Source organism: Lampetra fluviatilis, chromosome 27 (genome assembly GCF_964198595.1).
Source record: "Lampetra fluviatilis chromosome 27, kcLamFluv1.1, whole genome shotgun sequence".
In the NCBI taxonomy this organism is placed as follows: domain Eukaryota; kingdom Metazoa; phylum Chordata; class Hyperoartia; order Petromyzontiformes; family Petromyzontidae; genus Lampetra; species Lampetra fluviatilis.
The window spans coordinates 12,620,246-12,639,923 of NC_136301.1; the positions used below are offsets into that span (position 1 = coordinate 12,620,246).

General features: G+C 52.1%; 1 protein-coding gene across 2 annotated transcripts in view; it reads left to right on the forward strand.

Moving 5' to 3' along the window:
• Positions 1-19,678, forward strand: part of SNRNP200 (small nuclear ribonucleoprotein U5 subunit 200) — a 62,758-nt gene that overhangs the window by 34,864 nt on the left and 8,216 nt on the right. For both annotated transcript variants that reach the window (XM_078869268.1, XM_078869267.1), the window contains exons 36-41: positions 15,110-15,218; positions 15,962-16,070; positions 16,211-16,400; positions 17,264-17,428; positions 18,432-18,553; positions 18,812-18,955. In XM_078869268.1, coding sequence (XP_078725394.1) covers positions 15,110-15,218; positions 15,962-16,070; positions 16,211-16,400; positions 17,264-17,428; positions 18,432-18,553; positions 18,812-18,955 — 839 coding nt within the window. The remainder of the gene's footprint in view (positions 1-15,109; positions 15,219-15,961; positions 16,071-16,210; positions 16,401-17,263; positions 17,429-18,431; positions 18,554-18,811; positions 18,956-19,678) is intronic.

Consider the following 19,678-nt stretch of genomic DNA (forward strand, 5'->3'; position numbering starts at 1 on the left):
ACGCAGCAGATGAGTGCAACCCAAATCGTATTTGTCCCGACTGAAAACTTCGGAAAATTCCCGCAGTAGTGTTCTAAGCTGTTGGCGCTCTGAATTTGACAGGTCCGTCGATCCCGCACAAAGCGCATCGAGCCACCCTCCATCGCTGTCCGAATGTGGGTGCGGCCGGGGAGCAGTGCCGACGTGATTCGCAACAGGTTCCTCGCAGGGCACCGGTGTCGCGTGAGCAAGCACCGTCCCTTGAGGAACTACCACTGTCTGCGACCCCACATTGAGGACCGCGATGAAAGGGTCCCCGTCCCCTCTTACGACGGTCTGGGCCGGAATCAAATGAGGTCCACTAGCCCCGGCCCTAGATGGTCCCAGCAGAATTCCCTGGTCCCCAATGCCCTCAGCGAAGGGCCGACGAAGTTTTAGAGGCACCAACATTTGAGCTCCCGGTGGCACACGAACTGTTTTAACAACGAACGCTGGTACTGTTACGAACGCCGTCCGAGCCGCAGTAGGGGAAGGCAGGAACGCCATGCGTCGTCCCGACGGGAGCTCAATGCATCCCTGGTCTATTAAAATACGAATCGGCATTTTGCCCAAGAAGTCCGTCCCCAGCAGGCACGGAACCGCCAGCGAGGAGGAAACAAAAATCGGGCCCGACAATTTGATATCCCCGATACAAATTTGCGCTCGAATCTGTCCAATGATGCCAAGAGAGCCCCCGTTAGCAGCATAGAATGGGACGTTAACCGGCAGTGAAGGACGGCTCTGGACAGGTAGAATATTGTAAATGAGTTCGGAAATGATGGTCGCCGATGCCCCCGTATCGACCAGGATGCGTACCTCCACCCCGTCAATGTGTCCCACCACGGCCGACGACCCCGACGACGCGGCCACAACGCGATGGGCCAACATGGACCACTGCCTGGGTTCGATTTGAGTCCCCATAGTGGTGCGTGTTGGCCCGTCGCAGCGCAATGTCGGCCCCCCGTTCGTTGCGGTGTGCGAGTGTGTGACGAGTGTGTGCTTGGGCCAAACATGAGGGGTGCCGCGACTCGCCAGATTATGTTGATGGAGCTTGGGAGGAGGAGGGCCGGCGTCCTGTCGAGGCGTCGTCCCGCGCTGCCGAGGAGAGCGGCACCCCTAGGCGACATGGCCCCGGAGGCCGCAGTTGAAGCAACGCGGGAGCGCCGGCGGCGATGACGGACGGTCGAAGCGGCTCGACCCATCCCGGCCCGACCGTGCTCCCGTTCCCTGCTGCCGTCGACGGTCGACGGCGTAAACCTCCTCCACCGGGAGGGTGGCTGCAGCCACCGCACGCCCGGCCGCTGCCCTGCTGGCTTTCCGACGCTGTGACAGCAGGTTGGCGTGGAGGAGCCGCGCAGCCTGGATGGAACTCATCTCCGTGTCCTCCTGTGCAACGACGGCGATGTCCAGGTCGTCTGCCAGCAGGAGGATTTTTTCTGTGACCATGGCGTCCACGCCGTCGTCGTCCATTCGAGGGAAGGCCGTCTTCGCCAGTGCCAGGAGACTCGTCCTGTACGCCAGGGGCGACTCCTTTGCACCCCGCTGGCGATCGTAAAACTGCTGCCTGCATTCCGCTGAAGGTCCGTAGACCCCGGCCAGCAACTGCAGCGCCATCTGTAGCGTGGAGCGCTTCTCCCTCGGCGCCGATGTAAAGGCGGCGAGTGCGTCGCTGTCGAGGAGCGCTGGCAGCGCGCAGAGAGCCTCAGCATCCGACCACCGTGCCATTTCTTGGTGGGCGAGGAAGCGTCGCTGGAAGCCGCCCCAGTCGCCCTCCGCGCCAACAAACTCTTTGAGCGGAGGCAGCCGTTGGTGCAGCGCAGCGGTCGCCATGGAAGCTCGCAGGCTGCTGTCCCCGTAACTCGGCTGCGCTTCGGCGCGAACGGCAGATGGTATCGCCTGTCGCAGCCGTGATGACGCTCCCTCCGCTGGCGGTGACGCGGCAGCCCCAGCGAGAGCGATGTTGGACCCGAGGTTCAGGCCGTCTACGCCCTCAGCAGCTGCTGCGGCGATGGCGGGAGATTCAAAGTTTGAATCCGATGAGATGGCGGGAAGGCGCATCGGACGTCGGTTCTCCTCGCCCCGTGGTGGTCCACCAGCCCCCAGCCGCGTGATGTGTTCGAGTGTGGCGGCAGCGGCGTAAAGCAGCTCCGCCAGCCTCGCGTGAGCCAGCCTCAGCCCTTCTGATGGCGGCTCCTCTTCATCCTGATGCCCCGGTAAGAATGCGTCCGGCCCCGGCTGCACGATGTCTTGTTGAGCCGTCTCGGGCTCGACAATTTCAGCGGTGTCCTCCACCTGCGGTACTCCGGCTCGAGCTGTCCGGCGCGTGTCCATGTTCGTAGTTGTTCTGACACCAGATGAAGTACTGTTGATGACTCTTGGACACCGTTGGTGAGGCACACGTATTTATTCCGTACAAGTAGTCACAACTGTGGACATACAATACTAGAGGGGGTATCGGCCCCCTCACCCGGCTAGCTGGGAATACACTGCTAGCTATCTCTGACCTACCTCCTAGTCCTCCACTAACGGGCTAGGGGAGGCTGTCTGGCCCGACACTGGTAAGTCGGGCTACGGTACCCGGAGTCCCAGAGCACTAGCTCTGGTTCTCGGGACCACGCCGCTGGCTCGGTCCTGCGCGGCCCTGACAAGGGCGGCGTCCCAGGGGAGTCCAGGGCTCTAGCTAGACGATCTTTGGTCTTCACTGGTTTAGCTTTAACATTCTGCCCCGAGCCCTCTGACACATCCCCCTTTATACTCCACCCCCGCTGAGGGGTGGGGCCCCGGGCTGCCTGGTGCGGACGTCGTTGAGAGGACCCCCCCCGTGCACTCACGTAGCCCCGCCCACTGTGTTTGTTTCCCATAAGCTGCCATGCATAACGGCTCTCTCTCTAACACCCCTACAGTTGTATCCACTGACTGTAGTAGTAACTACAAAATCTATAGCAGTATCTACTCACTCTATAATAGTATCTACTGACTCTAGTAGCTACTCACCATGGTAGTATGTACTGACTGTATAGTAGTATATACTGACTGTAGCAGTATTGACTGACTGTAGTGGTATATACTGACTGTTTTAGTATCTACCAACTCGATAGCAGTATCTACTATCACTACAGCAGTGTATACCGACTGAGGTGGTACCTGCTATCACTACAGCAGTGCATACTGACTGGTGGTACCTGCTATGATTATAGCAGTGCATAGTGACTGGTGGTACCTGCTATGATTACAGCAGTACATACTGTGTTGGTACCTGCTATGATTACAGAAGTGCATATTGTGGTGGTACCTGCTATGATTATAGTAGTGCATATTGTGGTGGTACCTGCTATGATTACAGTAGTGCATATTGTGGTGGTACCTGCTATGATTACAGCAGTGCATATTGCGGTGATACATGCTATGATTACAGCAGTGAATATTGTGGTGGTACCTGCTATGATTACAGCAGTGCATACTGACTGTGGTGGTACCTGCTATGATTACAGCAGTGCATACTGCTGTGGTGATACCTGCTATCACTACAGCAGTGCATACTGACTGTGGTGGTACCTTCTATGATTACAGCAGTGCATACTGACTGTGGTGGTACCTGCTATGATTATAGCAGTGCATACTGCTGTGGTGATACCTGCTATTATTACAGTAGTACATACTGTGTTGGTACCTGCTATGATTATAGTAGTGCATATTGCGGTGATACCTGCTATGATTACAGTAGTGCATATTGTGGTGGTACCTGCTATGATTACAGCAGTGAATATTGTGGAGGTACCTGCTATGATTACAGCTGTGCATACTGACTGGTGGTACCTGCTATGATTACAGCAGTGCATATTGTGGTGGTGCCTGCTATGATTACAGCAGTGCATATTGTGGTGGTACCTGCTATTATTACAGCAGTACATACTGTGTTGGTACCTGCTATGATTACAGCAGTGCATATTGTGGTGGTACCTGCTATGATTACAGTAGTGCATATTGTGGTGGTACCTGCTATGATTACAGCAGTGCATATTGTGGTGGTACCTGCTATGATTACAGCAGTGCATATTGTGGTGGTACCTGCTATGATTACAGTAGTGCATATTGTGGTGATACCTGCTATGATTACAGCAGTGCATACTGCTGTGGTGATACCTGCTATCACTACAGCAGTGCATACTGACTGGTGGTACCTGCTATTATTACAGCAGTACATACTGTGTTGGTACCTGCTATGATTACAGCAGTGCATACTGACTGTGTTGGTACCTGCTATGATTACAGCAGTGCATATTGTGGTGGTACCTGCTATGATTACAGCTGTGCATACTGACTGGTGGTACCTGCTATGATTACAGCAGTGCATATTGTGGTGGTACCTGCTATGATTACAGCAGTGCATATTGTGGTGGTACCTGCTATGATTACAGCAGTGCATACTGACTGTGGTGGTACCTGCTATGATTACAGCAGTGCATACTGCTGTGGTGATACCTGCTATGATTACAGCAGTGCATATTGTGGTGGTACCTGCTATGATTACAGCAGTGCATATTGTGGTGGTACCTGCTATGATTACAGTAGTGCATATTGTGGAGGTACCTGCTATGATTACAGCAGTACATACTGTGTTGGTACCTGCTATGATTACAGTAGTGCAAATTGTGGTGGTACCTGCTATGATTACAGTAGTGCATATTGTGGTGGTACCTGCAATGATTACAGCAGTGCATATTGTGGTGGTACCTGCTATGATTACAGCTGTGCATACTGTGGTGGTACCTGCTATGATTACAGCAGTCCATACTGCTGTGTTGGTACCTGTTATGATTACAGCAGTGCATACTGACTGGTGGTACCTGCTATGATTACAGCAGTGCATATTGTGGTGGAACCTGCTATGATTACAGCAGTGCATATTGTGGTGGTACCTGCTATGATTACAGCAGTGCATACTGCTGTGGTGATACCTGCTATGATTACAGCAGTGCATACTGACTGTGGTGGTACATACTATGATTGCAGCAGTGCATACTGCTGTGGTGGTATATACTATGATTACAGCAGTATATACTGCTGTGGTGGTACCTATGATTACAGCAGTGCATACTGCTGTGGTGGTACCTGCTATGATTACAGCAGTGCATATTGTGGTGGTATCTGCTATGATGAGAGGAGTACATATTGTGGTGGTGGAACCTGCTATGAATGACAGCAGTACATACCGAGTGTGGTGGTACCTGCGATGATGACATTAGTACATACTGTGGTGGGGGTGGTGGTACCCGCTCTGATGAGAGCAGTACGTACTGTGGTGATGGTACCTGCTATGATTACAACAGTGCATATTGACTGTACTCACCACTCACCTTCACCACTCAGCTCACCCTCACCACTCATCCTCACCACTCACACTCACCACTCACTACTCACCACTCACCACTCACAACTCACCACTCACCAATCTCCCTCACCACTCACCCTCACCATTCACCCTCACCATTCACCCTCACCAATCACCACTCACCCTCACCACTAACCCTCAACACTCTCCCTCACCCTCACCACTCACCCTCACCACCCTCCCTCACCACTCACTCTCACCATTCAACTCACCATTCAGCCTCACCACTCACCTTCACCACTCACCCTCACCACTCACCATCACAACCACCACTCACCCTCACCACTCACCCTCACTACTCACCACTCATCCTCACCAATCACCACTGACCAATCACCACTCACCCTCACCACTCTCCACTAACCCTCACCACTCAACCTCACCACTCACCCTCACCACTCACCCTCACCACTAACCACTCTCTCACCCCTCACCACTCATCCCTCACCACTCACCCTCACCACTCACCGCTCGCCACTCACCTTCACCACTCACCCTCACCACTCACCCTCACCATTCATCCTCACCAATCACCACTCACCCTCACCGCTCACCCTCACTTATCACCGCTCAGCACTCACGCTCACCACTCACCACTCACGCTCACCACTCACCATTACCCCTCACCACTCACTAATCACCACTCACAACCGCCACTCACCCTCACCAATCACCATCACCACTTACCCTCACAACAACCACTCACCCTCACAACAACCACTCACCCTCACCGCTCACCCCTTACCACTCACCCTCACCACTCACCACCCATCCTCACCAATCACACCCTCACCAATCACCACTCACCCTCACTGCTCACTGCTCACCCTCACCACTCACCCTCACCACTCACCCTCACCACTCACCCTCACCACTCATGCTCACCACTCACCATTACCCCTCACTAATCACCACTCACAACCGCCACTCACCCTCACCACTCACTCATCCTCACCACTCACCCTCACTACTCACCACTCATCCTCACCAATCACATCCTCACCCTCACCACTCACCCTCACCACTCACTAATCGCCACTCACAACCGCCACTCACAACCGCCACTCACCCTCACCACTCACCCTCACCACTCACCCTCACCACTCACCCTTACTACTCACCTATCATCCTCACCAATCACACCCTCACCAATCACCACTCACCCTCACCAATCACCACTCACCCTCACCACTCACGCTCACCACTCACCATTACCACTCACCCTCACCACTCACTAATCACCACTCACAACCGCCACTCACCCTCACCACTCACCCTCACCACTCACCCTCACAACAACCACACCCTCACAACAACCACTCACCCTCACCGCTCACCACTCACCCTTACCACTCACCCTCACCACTCACCACCCATCCTCACCAATCACACCCTCACCAATCACCACTCACCCTCACTGCTCACCCTCACCACTCACCCTCACCACTCACGCTCACCCCTCACCACTCACCCCTCACTAATCACCACTCACAACCGCCACTCACCCTCACCACTCACTCACCCTCACCACTCACCCTCACCACTCACCCTCACTACTCACCACTTATCCTCACCAATCACACCCTCACCAATCACCACTCACCCTCACCACTCACGCTCACCACTCACCACTCACGCTCACCACTCACCCTCACCACTCACTAATCACCACTCACAACCGCCACTCACAACCGCCACTCACCCTCACCACTCACCCTCACTACTCACCACTCATCCTCACCAATCACACCCTCACCAATCACCACTCACCCTCACCAATCACCACTCACCCTCACCACTCACGCTCACCACTCACCCTCACCACTCACGCTCACCGCTCACCACTCACCATTACCACTCACCCTCACCACTCACTAATCACCACTCACAGCCGCCACTCACCCTCACCACTCACTCTCACCACTCACCCTCACCACTCACCCTAACAACAACCACTCACCCTCACAACAACCACTCACCCTCACCACTCACCCTTATCACTCACCCTCACCACTCACCACCCATCACCAATCACACCCTCACCAATCACCACTCACCCTCACCGCTCACCCTCACCAATCACCACTCACCCTCACCACTCACGCTCACCGCTCACCATTCACGCTCACCGCTCACCCTCACCATTCACGCTCACCACTCACCCTCACCACTCACTAATCACCACTCACAACCGCCACTCACAACCGCCACTCACCCTCACCACTCACCCTCACCACTCACCATCACTACTCACCACTCATCCTCACCAATCACACCCTCACCAATCACCACTCACCCTCACCAATCACCACTCACCCTCACCACTCATGCTCACCACTCACGCTCACCACTCACCATTACCACTCACCCTCACCACTCACCATTACCACTCACCCTCACCACTCACCAACCGCCACTCACCCTCACCACTCACCCTCACCACTCACTCTCACCCCTCACCACTCACCACTCACCCTCACCACTCACGCTCACAACAACCACTCACCCTCACCACTCATCCTCATCAATCACACCCTCATCAATCACCACTCACCCTCACTGCTCACCCTCACCGCTCACCACTCACGCTCACCCTCACCCCTCACTAATCATCACTCACAACCACCACTCACCACTCACCACACTCACCACTCACCACACTCACCACTTACCCTCACCACTCTCCCTCACCACTCACCCTCACCACTCACCAGTCACGCTCACCACTCACGCTCACCACTCACCCTCACTACTCACCCTCACCACCACCACTCACCCTATTCCCGTTTTAAAAAAAAAACTTGCTTACGTGTCGCCAAGTATACACCACTCACGCACACCACTCACCCTCACCACTCACCCTTACTACTCACCACTCATCCTCACCAATCACACCCTCACCACTCACCCTGACCACTCACAACCGCCACTCAACCGCCACTCACCCTCACCACTCACCCTTACTACTCACCACTCATCCTCACCAATCACCACTCACCCTCACCACTCACCCTCACCACTCAGGCTCACCACTCACGCTCACCACTCATGCTCACCACTCACCCTCACCACTCACTAATCACCACTCACAACCGCCACTCACCCTCACCACTCACTCTCACCACTCACCCTCACCACTCACCCTCAACAACCACTCACCCTCACCACTCATCCTCATCAATCACACCCTCACCAATCACCACTTACCCTCACTGCTCACCCTCACCGCTCACCACTCACCCTCACCACTCACCACTCACGCTCACCCTCACCACTCACCCCTCACTAATCACCACTCACAACCGCCACTCACCCTCACCACTCGCCACGCACCCTCAACACTCACCCTCACCACTCACCCTCACTACTCACCACTCATCCGCACCAATCACACCCTCACCACTCACCTTCACCACTCACCCTCACCACTCACCCCTCACTAATCACCACTCACAACCGCCACTCACCCTCACCACTCACCCTCACCACTCACCCTCACCACTCACCCTCACCACTCACCCTCACTACTCACCCTCACTACTCACCCTAACCACTCGCCCTCACCACCACCACTCACCCTATTCCCGTTTAAAAAAAACAAACTTTCCTACGTGTCGCCAAGTATGCTTAACATTTCTTACAGACACACACATTCACTAATTTAGCTTTTGACATTACACATACAAAACGTCAGCTTGTACTACTGTCATGATAGCAGGTACCACCACCACAGTGATGGTGAGTGGTGAGGGTGAGTGGTGAGCAGTGAGGGTGAGTGGTGAGGGAGCGCGGTGAGTAGTGAGGGGTGAGGGTGAGTGGTGAGGGTGAGTGGTGAGGGTGAGTGGTGAGTGCTGAGGGTGATTGGAGAGGGTGAGTGGTGAGTGGTGAAGGTGAGTGGTTAAGGTGAGGGTGAGTGGTGAGGGAGAGTGGTGAGGGAGAGTGGTGGTGGTGAGGGTGAGGATGGTTGGTGAGGGTGAGTGGTGAGCGTGAGTGGTGAGGGAAAGGGGTGAATGGTGAAGGTGAGTGGTAAGGGAGAGTGGTGAGGGTGAGTAGTGGTGGTGAGGGTGAGTAGTGAGTGGTGAGGGTGATTAGTGAGTAGTGAGGGTGAGGGTGAGGAGTGAGGAAGAGTGGTGAGGAAGACTGGTGAGGAAGAGTGGTGAGGGTGAGTGGTGAGTGTGAGTGGTGAGGGAGAGGGGTGAGCGTGAGTGGTGAGGGTGAGGGTGAGTGGTGAGGGTGAGTGGTGAGGGTGAGTGGTGAGTGGTGAGGGTGAGTGGTGAAGGGTCTGTGGTGAGTGTGAGTGGTGAGTGTGAGTGGTGAGGGGTCTGTGGTGAGTGTGAGTGGTGAGTGGTGAGTGTGAGTGGTGAGGGTGAGTGGTGAGGGTGAGTGGTGAGTGGTGAGAGTGAGTGGTGAGAGTGAGTGGTGAGGGTGAGTGGTGAGAGGTGAGTGGTGAGTGGTGAGAGGTGAGTGGTGAGAGGTGAGTGGTGAGAGGTGAGTGGTGAAGGTGAGTGGTGGTGGTGAGGGTGAGTGTTGAGGGTGAGTGGTGGTGGCGAGTGGTGAGGATGAGTGGTGGTGGTGAGGGCGAGGATGATTGGTGAGGGTGAGCGTGAGTGTTGAGGGAGAAGGGTGAGTGGTGAGAGAGTGGTGAGAGTGGAGAGAGAGTGGTGAGGGAGAGTGGTGATGGTGAGTAGTGGTGGTGAGGGTGAGTGTGAGTGATGGTGAGTGGTGATAGTGAGTGGTGAGTGATAGTGAATGGTGAGGGTGAGTGGTGAGGGAGAGTGGTGAGGGTGTATATATTTTTGCCTATGATGACAGCAGTACATGCTGACGTTTTGTATGTTAAATGTAAAAGCTAAATGTGTGAATGTGTGTGTCTGTTGGAAATGTTAAGCAAACTTGGCGAAACGCAGTTTGTTAAAAAGGGAATAGGGCGATTCTAAAGTAATCTACAACCCTCGATTCCTTCAACGATTGCAAAGAATCGCTTCTTTTCGCGCTTGGGCTACATTTTTAATTACAGAGTTTTATTTTCATTGGTATGTTATGTTTTAAAGTTTTCAGGAGTTTTTAATTATATTTTTGCCCCGGATATTTCCCATTCGTAGCAGTTTATATCAACTCTATAACCAACTTATATTAAACGGGAATAAGCCGATTCTTAAGGAGTCGACAACCTTCGATTCCTTTGCGCGATTCAGAGAATCGATTCTTGGCGCGGTCGGTTTTAAATTTTAAATTACACAGTTGTATTTTCATTGGTATGTTATCTTTTAAAGTTTTCAGAAGATTTTAAATGTATTTTTCTCCCGGGCAATGCTGGGTATATCGAGTTTATAGCACAAAGTCTTCGCCTGACAAGTGTGGGGTGTCGAGGCCTAGTACCGTGCAGAGCCTCCGGCCTCGCCTAGATTGCCCACCCGGCCGAGGCTGGGTAGTAGGGTCGCTACCCCCCCCCCCCCGCGCTACAATAATACTGTCTAATCGCTAGAATTTTATTATCTACCGACCCTATAATAGTAATTGCACACATTGGGGTGGGGGGGAGTGAAGAGGACGTGAAACTTTGATGAATTTACCTCAGTGTTGCGTGTTAATGCGTGCGCATATTTTTAACGGGAATTAAAATGGCGTCCACCCAGCAGCGACGGCGTTGCTGCCCGTTACCAGGGGCAACCGCCCTTTTGCCAGGGGCCAACCGCCCGTTGCCAGGGGCAACCGCCTTCGCGCATGCGCAATGGCGTGCTTTGTCACGTGCCGGTCGGCAAGAGTAAATAAATAAATAAAGAGAAATCGCACTAAATCGATAATCGGTCCGATTTAAAGTTTAGAGACGAAAAATCGGAAATGCCTATGTTCACCGCGGGGCTGGGGGCGTGCCCAACGGCAAAATTTTATCTCGGCGAACCCCATGATCCGAGAGCCAAATCCCCCGCGAGCGAGCGTACGCAGACGGACAGATGGACGGACAGACAGACAGACAGACAAAAAATGAATTATATAGGTTAGATGCCAGTGAGTGGACTGCGGTCTGAAAGTCACCGTAAACGTGAACACAATCAGTTAAGATCCAAAATGGTTTATTACGTCCGTCCAATGATTGCTGAGCCAGAATCCATCTTCTCGGTTGAAATTGTCTCTGTGTTTGTATATGTGGATCGCCTCATGAACGAATCTCTCATGGTAGCCAGATGGCTTGCAGAGAACCTCTGTCTTGGAGAAGTCAATGTTATGTGAGCCCACTGAATTGTAACAGTGATCTGCCATGGCTGAGGTGTTTGTCCTACCGTGTTTCAGGTCTGCTTTATGTTCACGGATGCGGTCCGAGACATGTCGTTTGGTTTCTCCAATGTAACTGCTACCACAGAGGCAACTTAGTTTGTAGACGCCAGGGTACTGTATGTCTGGAGCCACATATTTTACAGATGGGACCAGATCACGGATTTTATGTACTGTGTTGAATCGGACCTGGATCTTGTGTTTAAGGGAAATTCCCTTGATTTTCGATGTCCCCAGACAACCTGCTTGTCAGTTTTGATGTGGTCTCATTATTCACCAAAGTTCCTGTACCTGACACCATCGCAATCATTGAAGACTTGGTTCATCAAGGACTGAATACTGAGGTACCCCTCTTGGTGAGACACTGCTTAACCAATACATACTTCACCGGGAATGGAACTTTCTACAAATAAACTGAGGGCACCCCAATGGGCTCCCCCCTATCTGCGGTTGTAGCCAACGTTTTCATGGAGAAATTTGAGACTGACGCCATCCAGACTGCCACTCTACGCCTGACCTTATGGAAGAGGTACGTAGATGACACTTTTGTCATCTGGCCACATGGCCGGCCTGCTCTAGACCAATTCCTCGACCACATCAATTCCATACACCCAGCCATCAGATTCACCATGGAAGTCGAAAAAGATGGCAAGCTACCCATTTTGGATGTCCTAATTAAATGGAGACCTGATGGTTCAATGAGCCATTCTGTCTACAGGAAAGCCACCCATACGGATGCTTACCTAAAACCGGATTCCCACCACCATCCATTCCAGAAGAGCTCCCTCATCAAGACTCTATACCATAGAGCCCAATTCATCTCCGACCAGGAACACATTGCCAGTGAACTCAAACACGTACGCCAAGCTCTTAAGGCTAATGGTTATTCCGCCTATACCAGGGGTCGGCAACCAAAACAACAAGAAGAGCCATTTCTTTCCAATTCGGTACAAAATTCAGTATTTCAAGAGCCGCAATGCATCTATGTACATACGTACATATCGTCAAGAAGCAGCCCGTAAAGAGCCGCATGCGGCTCCGGAGCCGTAGGTTGCCGACCCCTGGCCTATACAATCCGCAAAGCCATCACTCCAACCATCAAGAAGGATCCTGTTGAGGAGCCTTTCAAAACCATCACCTTACCCTACATTGTTGGGGTCACAAAAAAGATCTCCAAAATCCTGATTAAACACAAGATCCAGGTCCGATTCAACACAGTACATAAAATCTGTGATCTGGTCCCGTCTGTAAAAGATGTGGTTCCAGACATACAGTTCCCTGGCGTCTACAAACTAAGTTGCCTCTGTGGTAGCAGTTACATTGGAGAAACCAAATGACATGTCTCGGACCACATCCGTGAACATAAAGCAGACCTGAAACACGGTAGGACAAACACCTCAGCCGTGGCAAATCACTGTTACAATTCAGTGGGCTCACATGACATTGACTTCTCCAAGACAGAGGTTCTCTGCAAGCCATCTGGCTACCATGAGAGATTCGTTCATGAGGTGATCCACATATACAAACACAGAGACAATTTCAACCGAGAAGATGGATTCTGGCTCAGCAATCATTGGACGGACGTAATAAACTATTTCGGATCTTAACTGATTGTGTTCACGTTTACGGTGACTTTCAGACCGCAGTCCACTCACTGGCATTGACTATATATCTTGTATTCTCCACAGGGAATGGATTCTTTGCTCCGCTGCAAGCCTCCTTTCACCACTCTCCCATTGACATATTTTGTTGCTTCCTCTTGGTATCTTTCACGCGACGGTCAATGGTATAGCGTATAGCAGATTGTATAAATAGTATAAAATTGTAATGTTTAATACAATGTATAAGGTAATATACAGTATCGTAATTGTATAGTGAATATACAGCAGTCTGGTATACAGTAGGGTGGGTAGAATAATACTTGTGGTAATATTATAGATGAAAGGAATAGAGTGGTGTATAGTAATACAGTATATAATTTAATGTTGGGTTTGTCTATGGTAGTATATAGTACGGGGTAGACCCGTGTGATGTAAGAGAAAAAAGTTTAGCTGGAAGCATATTACATTTTTTGCGACATAGAATTTTAATGTATTACTTACTGTTAATAGCTCGGCTTATTGGAGAGTATATTTAGTATACTGATGATACTATGTAGTTTATACTTTAGTTTTTTACGTGGTTGTTTAGTAACTGCTGCTACATACTATTAACATTCCTTCCCTTTGTTAATGCTACCCCCATCCCCTCCCTTTGATGCTGCTAATCCTGCATAATGTACGGGCATAATATGACTTTGAAACCCCCCGCCCACCTCCTACGCATTTCCCATAAATATGCTAAATTCCCCTTGATATGCAAATTATTTTGTCAAGGCGCTCTTCTTCCCCCCTCCAACCCAGCTTAAATATACGCTCCAAGCTTGGTGGTGGTTTCATTCTTCACCTGAGGACGGCTGCTTGCGTTGTGGCCGAAACGTCGTGAGAATTATTTTATTATGTTTTATTTGTATTATGTTATTACTTCCCTTCTACGTGACTTTACCGAAAGAACCAAGAAGATGAATCCCTGCAGTCACGAAAGCTTTAAATCGAAATAAGAGAAGACGCTGACAATTGTGTATATTTTGTACCCAGAATGGGTATCACAATTAGAAAAATATATTACTTCGCATTGTAACAATTGGCAATTTGTTGTTTACACTCCTGTACTTATTTATCCTATAACTTCCTATGGAGCTCTCACAACCTCGTCACTCCCTTTCATCTCCAGACTTAACTGCCCCCAATTGCTATTTGACCCCTTTTTTACATCTGCTGTCCTATTCCCTAAATTGCCCCAACTGACAGCCTCGTGGCTGTCCGTTGACTGCCCGCCACACTTCACCTTGCAGCCACAAGCTGCAGAAGCGGGGTTCCATCCACTCGGTGGCGCTGACAGCGCTCACAACTGTGGTGGTTGTGGTGTTGCAGGGGTGGTGCAGGTGGTGGCTTTATTAGTGGTGGTGGTGGCTACAGTGGTGGTTGTGGTGGAGCAGAGAGTGCAGGTGGTGGTAGTGGTGGCTCGATAGTGGTCGTGGTGGAGGTGCAGTGCAGGTGGAGGTGACTATAGTAGTGACTACAGTGGTTGTGGTGGTGGTGCAGGGGTGGTGTTAGGTGATGGTGGTGGTGGCTATCGTAGTGTTGGCTGTGGTGGTGATGGTGGCTATCGTGGTGGTGGTGCAGAGGCGGTGCAGGTGGTCTCTATAGTAGTGGTGGCTATAGTGGTGGGCGTGTTTGTGGTGGTGCAGGTGATGGTGGTGGTGGCTATAGTGGACGTGGTGGTCCAGGAGCGGTGCAGGGTGGTAGTGGCTATAGCGGTGGTGATGGTGGTTGTGGTGGTGCAGGTGGTGGCTATAGTTGTGCTACAGTAATTGTGGTGGTGCAGGGGCGGTGCAGGTGGTGGTGGCGTCGCGCTCGCTCTGCTGGGGGATGAAGGTGGCGGCGCACCTCGTGGTCGTCATGGATACGCAGCACTACAACGGCAAGATCCATGCGTGAGTACTCACCCTCACCATCCCTCGCTCACCCTCACCATCACTCACCCTCACTCACCCTCACTCACAATCACTCACCCTCACTCACCCTCACTCACCCTCACAATCACTCACCCTCACTCACAATCATTGACCCTCACGATAATGTCAAGATCCACGCATGAGTACTCGGCCTTACCATCCCTCGCTCGCACTCACTAAAATGGCAATATCCACGTGTAAGAATTCGGCCTCACCATCACTTGCTCACCCTCGCTCACAATCACTCACCCTCACTCACAATTGTAAGTTTCTCGAGCGAGTCCTCACCATCAGTCACCCTCACTCACTGCACCCCTCACTCCCGCTCACCCCCAACTCCCCAGTACTTAAATGCTCACCTCACTACCTGTGGTGTGCGGTATGTGATATGTAATGTGGTATATGTGTCGCGTCTCTGTTGTGTGTGTGTCTGGTATAACATGGTGTGGATGTGTTGGGGGAGGGATAGTGTCGCAGTTAGCGCGCTGTGCTACGAACCTAGCGACCCAAGTTCGATTTCCACTCACAGCCAACACCAGTGACGATTCTCTGAACTGGTACTGGGCTCTCCTTTAGGTCGACTCGGGTTATATGGGTGATATTTGTGTGTGGTACGTTATGTGGGACATGATGCGTGTGTGATGTGGTGTACGATGTGTGTGATGTGGTGTATGATGTGATGCGGTTCGTGATGTGGTTTGTGATGTGATACATGATGGCAGCTACGTGGACTACCCAATATTCGACGTGCTGCAGATGGTCGGCCGTGCCAACCGCCCCCTCGTCGACGACGACGGCAAATGCGTCATCCTGTGCCAGGGCTCCAAGAAGGTGAGTCACCACGGCAACCCCTCCATGGCAACCCCTCCACGGCAACGCGCCACAGCAACCCCGCCATGGCAACCCGCGATGACGTGCAACCGTTGGTTATGGCGGGTGATAACGGTGTGTGTGACTGTGGCGCTGTGTAGGACTTCTTCAAGAAATTCCTCTACGAGCCTCTGCCCGTGGAGTCGCACCTGGACCACTGCCTCCACGACCACTTCAACGCCGAGGTGGTGACCAAGACCATCGAGAACAAGCAGGATGCTGTGGACTACCTCACCTGGACATTCCTGTACCGCCGCATGACCCAGAACCCCAACTACTACAACCTGCAGGGTGCGCGCACGGCCGGACACACAGACACATGGACACAGAAACATGCCGCCACAGGGACACACACACAAAGATACAGGGACACACACAAAGATAAGGGACATACACACAAAGATACAGGGACACACACACAAAGATAAGGGACACATACACAAAGATATAGGGACACACACACAAAGATACAGGGACACACACACAAAGATACAGAGACACACAGATACAGGGACATACAGGGACACAGACACAGGGACACATAAGGACAAAGAGACACAGGGACATACAGGGACACATCGATACCTCCGATTAACATGAATGGTTACGTACGGTGTGAAAGAAGTTCAACATCGAGTACATACACACAGAAACGTTGACACATGGGTTAGACAGACACACAGGGACACACAGGGACACACAGGGACACACAGGGGCACACGGACACAGGGCCCACCTACCGGCCACACCGTCGGCCATCTCGTCCGGCACCGTTAATGCTGCTGTACTTACTCGCATAAGGCCGTGTGGATAACGGGATGTGTAATATAATGCGTGTATTATGTGGAGAGACCGATATGGAAAGTGGTTAGCGCTATACTGCGCTACGAACCGGGCGACCCTGAGTTAGATTCCCGCACCGGCCAACACCAGTGATGATTATCTTAACCAGTCTTGGGCTTCCCCTAGGTCCACTCAGCCTCAAATGAGTACCGAGTGTGATGTGTAAAACCTTTGCCACTAAGGAGATGAGGGCGGCCTGGCGTGGTGCTGGCCACCCACCCCATCGTGTCCCGTGCCAGCCTTAATAGGTGCTGACTAACAGCACTCGTCCCTACAGTCTGTTAACTCTAAATTGTGGGGGGTCTCTGTAGGTGTATCCCACCGGCACCTGTCGGACCACCTGTCGGAGCTGGTGGAGAGCACCCTGGGTGACCTGGAGCACAGCAAGTGCATCAGCCTGGAGGACGAGATGGACGTAGCGCCGCTCAACCTGGGCATGATCGCAGCTTATTACTACATCAACTACACCACCATCGGTACCGCTTGCTCACTCGCACTACTGCAACTACACCATCATCGGTACCACTCACTCGCACTACTACATCAACTACACCACCATTGCCACCGCTCACTCACACTCACTATTCCATCAACTACACCACCATTGCCACCGCTCGCTCACACTCACTACTACATCAACTACACCACCATTGCTACCGCTCGCTCACTCACTACTACATCAACTACACCACCATTGCCACCGCTCACTCACACTCACTATTCCATCAACTACACCACCATTGCCACCGCTCGCTCTCACTCACTACTACATCAACTACACCACCATTGCTACCGCTCGCTCACTCACTACTACATCAACTACACCACCATTGCCACCGCTTACTCGCACTTATTACTATATCAACTACACCACCATCGGTACCACTCACTCAATACTACATCAACTACACCACCAACAGTACTGCTCGCTCACTACTACATCAACTACACCGCCATCGGTACCACTCACTCACAACTATACCACCATCGGTACCGTTCACTCACTCGCTACTACAGCTACACCACCATCAGTACTGCTCACCCACTCACTACTACATCAACTACACCACCAACATGTCTCTATGTTTGTGTGTACCTGTTCACCATGCCCTGTGTGTGTGTACCTGTTCAGCATGTCTCTCTGTGTACGCCCTCAGAACTGTTCAGCATGTGTGTGTGTACTTGTTCAGCATGTCTGTGTGTGTGTGTATAGGGGAGTGGTAGTGTAGCGGTTAGCGCGCTGCGCTATGAACCTGGCGACCTGAGTTCGATTGCTGCTCAGCCATCACCCAGTGACGATTATCTGAACCACTTGGGAGACAAAGGCGGCTGTGCGTGGTGCTGGCCTCCCACCACCTTGTGTGCTGTGCCGGCCTTCATAGGTGCTCGCGAACAGCACTTGCCCCAACCGTCTGCTAAGGCTATATGGGAATCTTGTCTCTGTACCTGTTCAGCATGTCTCTGTGTACGTGCCCTCAGAGCTGTTCAGCATGTCTCTAAATGCGAAGACGAAGATCCGCGGCCTCATCGACATCGTCTCCAACGCGTCCGAGTACGCGGCCATTCCTATCCGCCACCACGAGGACGTCCTGCTGCGCCAGGTGTGCCACACGTGGTAACCACACCCGCGGTAACCACACAGGCGGTAACCACACCCGCGATAACCACATAGGCGGTAACCACACCCGCAATAACCAGTCAGAATAACCACAACTGCGATAACCACACTTTTCTAACCAAGATTGCTACACCCATGATAACCACAATAGCCGCAGCTGTGTGTCTGTGTGTGTGTATCTGCCTGTGTGTGTGCGCGTGCTCACCTGCCCGTGCACGTGTGTGCGTGTGCGGGAGAGCAGCTGGCACAGAAGGTGCCGAACAAGCTGACGAATCCCAAGTTTAACGACCCCCACGCCAAGGCGAACCTCCTGCTGCAAGCGCACCTCTCACGCATGCAGCTCAACGCGGAGCTACAGTCAGACACTGAGGACATCCTCACACAGGTGTGCGCACGCGCGTGTGTGTACGCGCGTGTGTGTACGTGCGCGTGTGTACGTGCAATAGTGTAGCAGTTGGCGTGCTGCGCTATGAAACTCGGTGGGCCGAATTCAAGTCCCGCTCATGGCCAACAGTCTGTCAAGGCTATATGGGAGGGATCTTTGTCTTTGTTTATATGGCCGCAGGTGCCCGTATGTGTTTGCGCAGGTGAGCGTGTGTGTGCCTACTTGTATGTATAGTTAGGTGAGTGCAGGGGTTGGCAACGTACGGCTCCGGAGCCACATGTGACTCTTTAAGGACTTTTCGTAACGTCATTTATTAAGGACCACCGTCTTGTATTCCCATACATTGCGTGTTTTGAAATATTGAGGTTTATTTTTTTTTATAATTTGAAAAAAATGACTTCTCGTTATTTAGGTTGCCGACCCCTGGGTGAGTGCGTGTGAGGGGCTGGCAACCCCTCCATCTGGCACTTTTTCTACCAAATACCACGGTGGAAACACCCAACTAATAAACTCTTGTTCAAGGCCCCAGGGGACAGGCATTCATGATACCTTCTGGCCAAACCCCATTTAATAGAGCCAGACTAAACCCCGCCTGTCAGGGTTCCTCCAGGAACAGGAGACTACTGCGGTTGGCAACGTGGAATGTTCAAACTCTCGCTGCGGAGGAGGGGCTTCCATTCCTCTGTCGGGAGATGGACTGGTACTGCCTGGACCTCTGTGAAA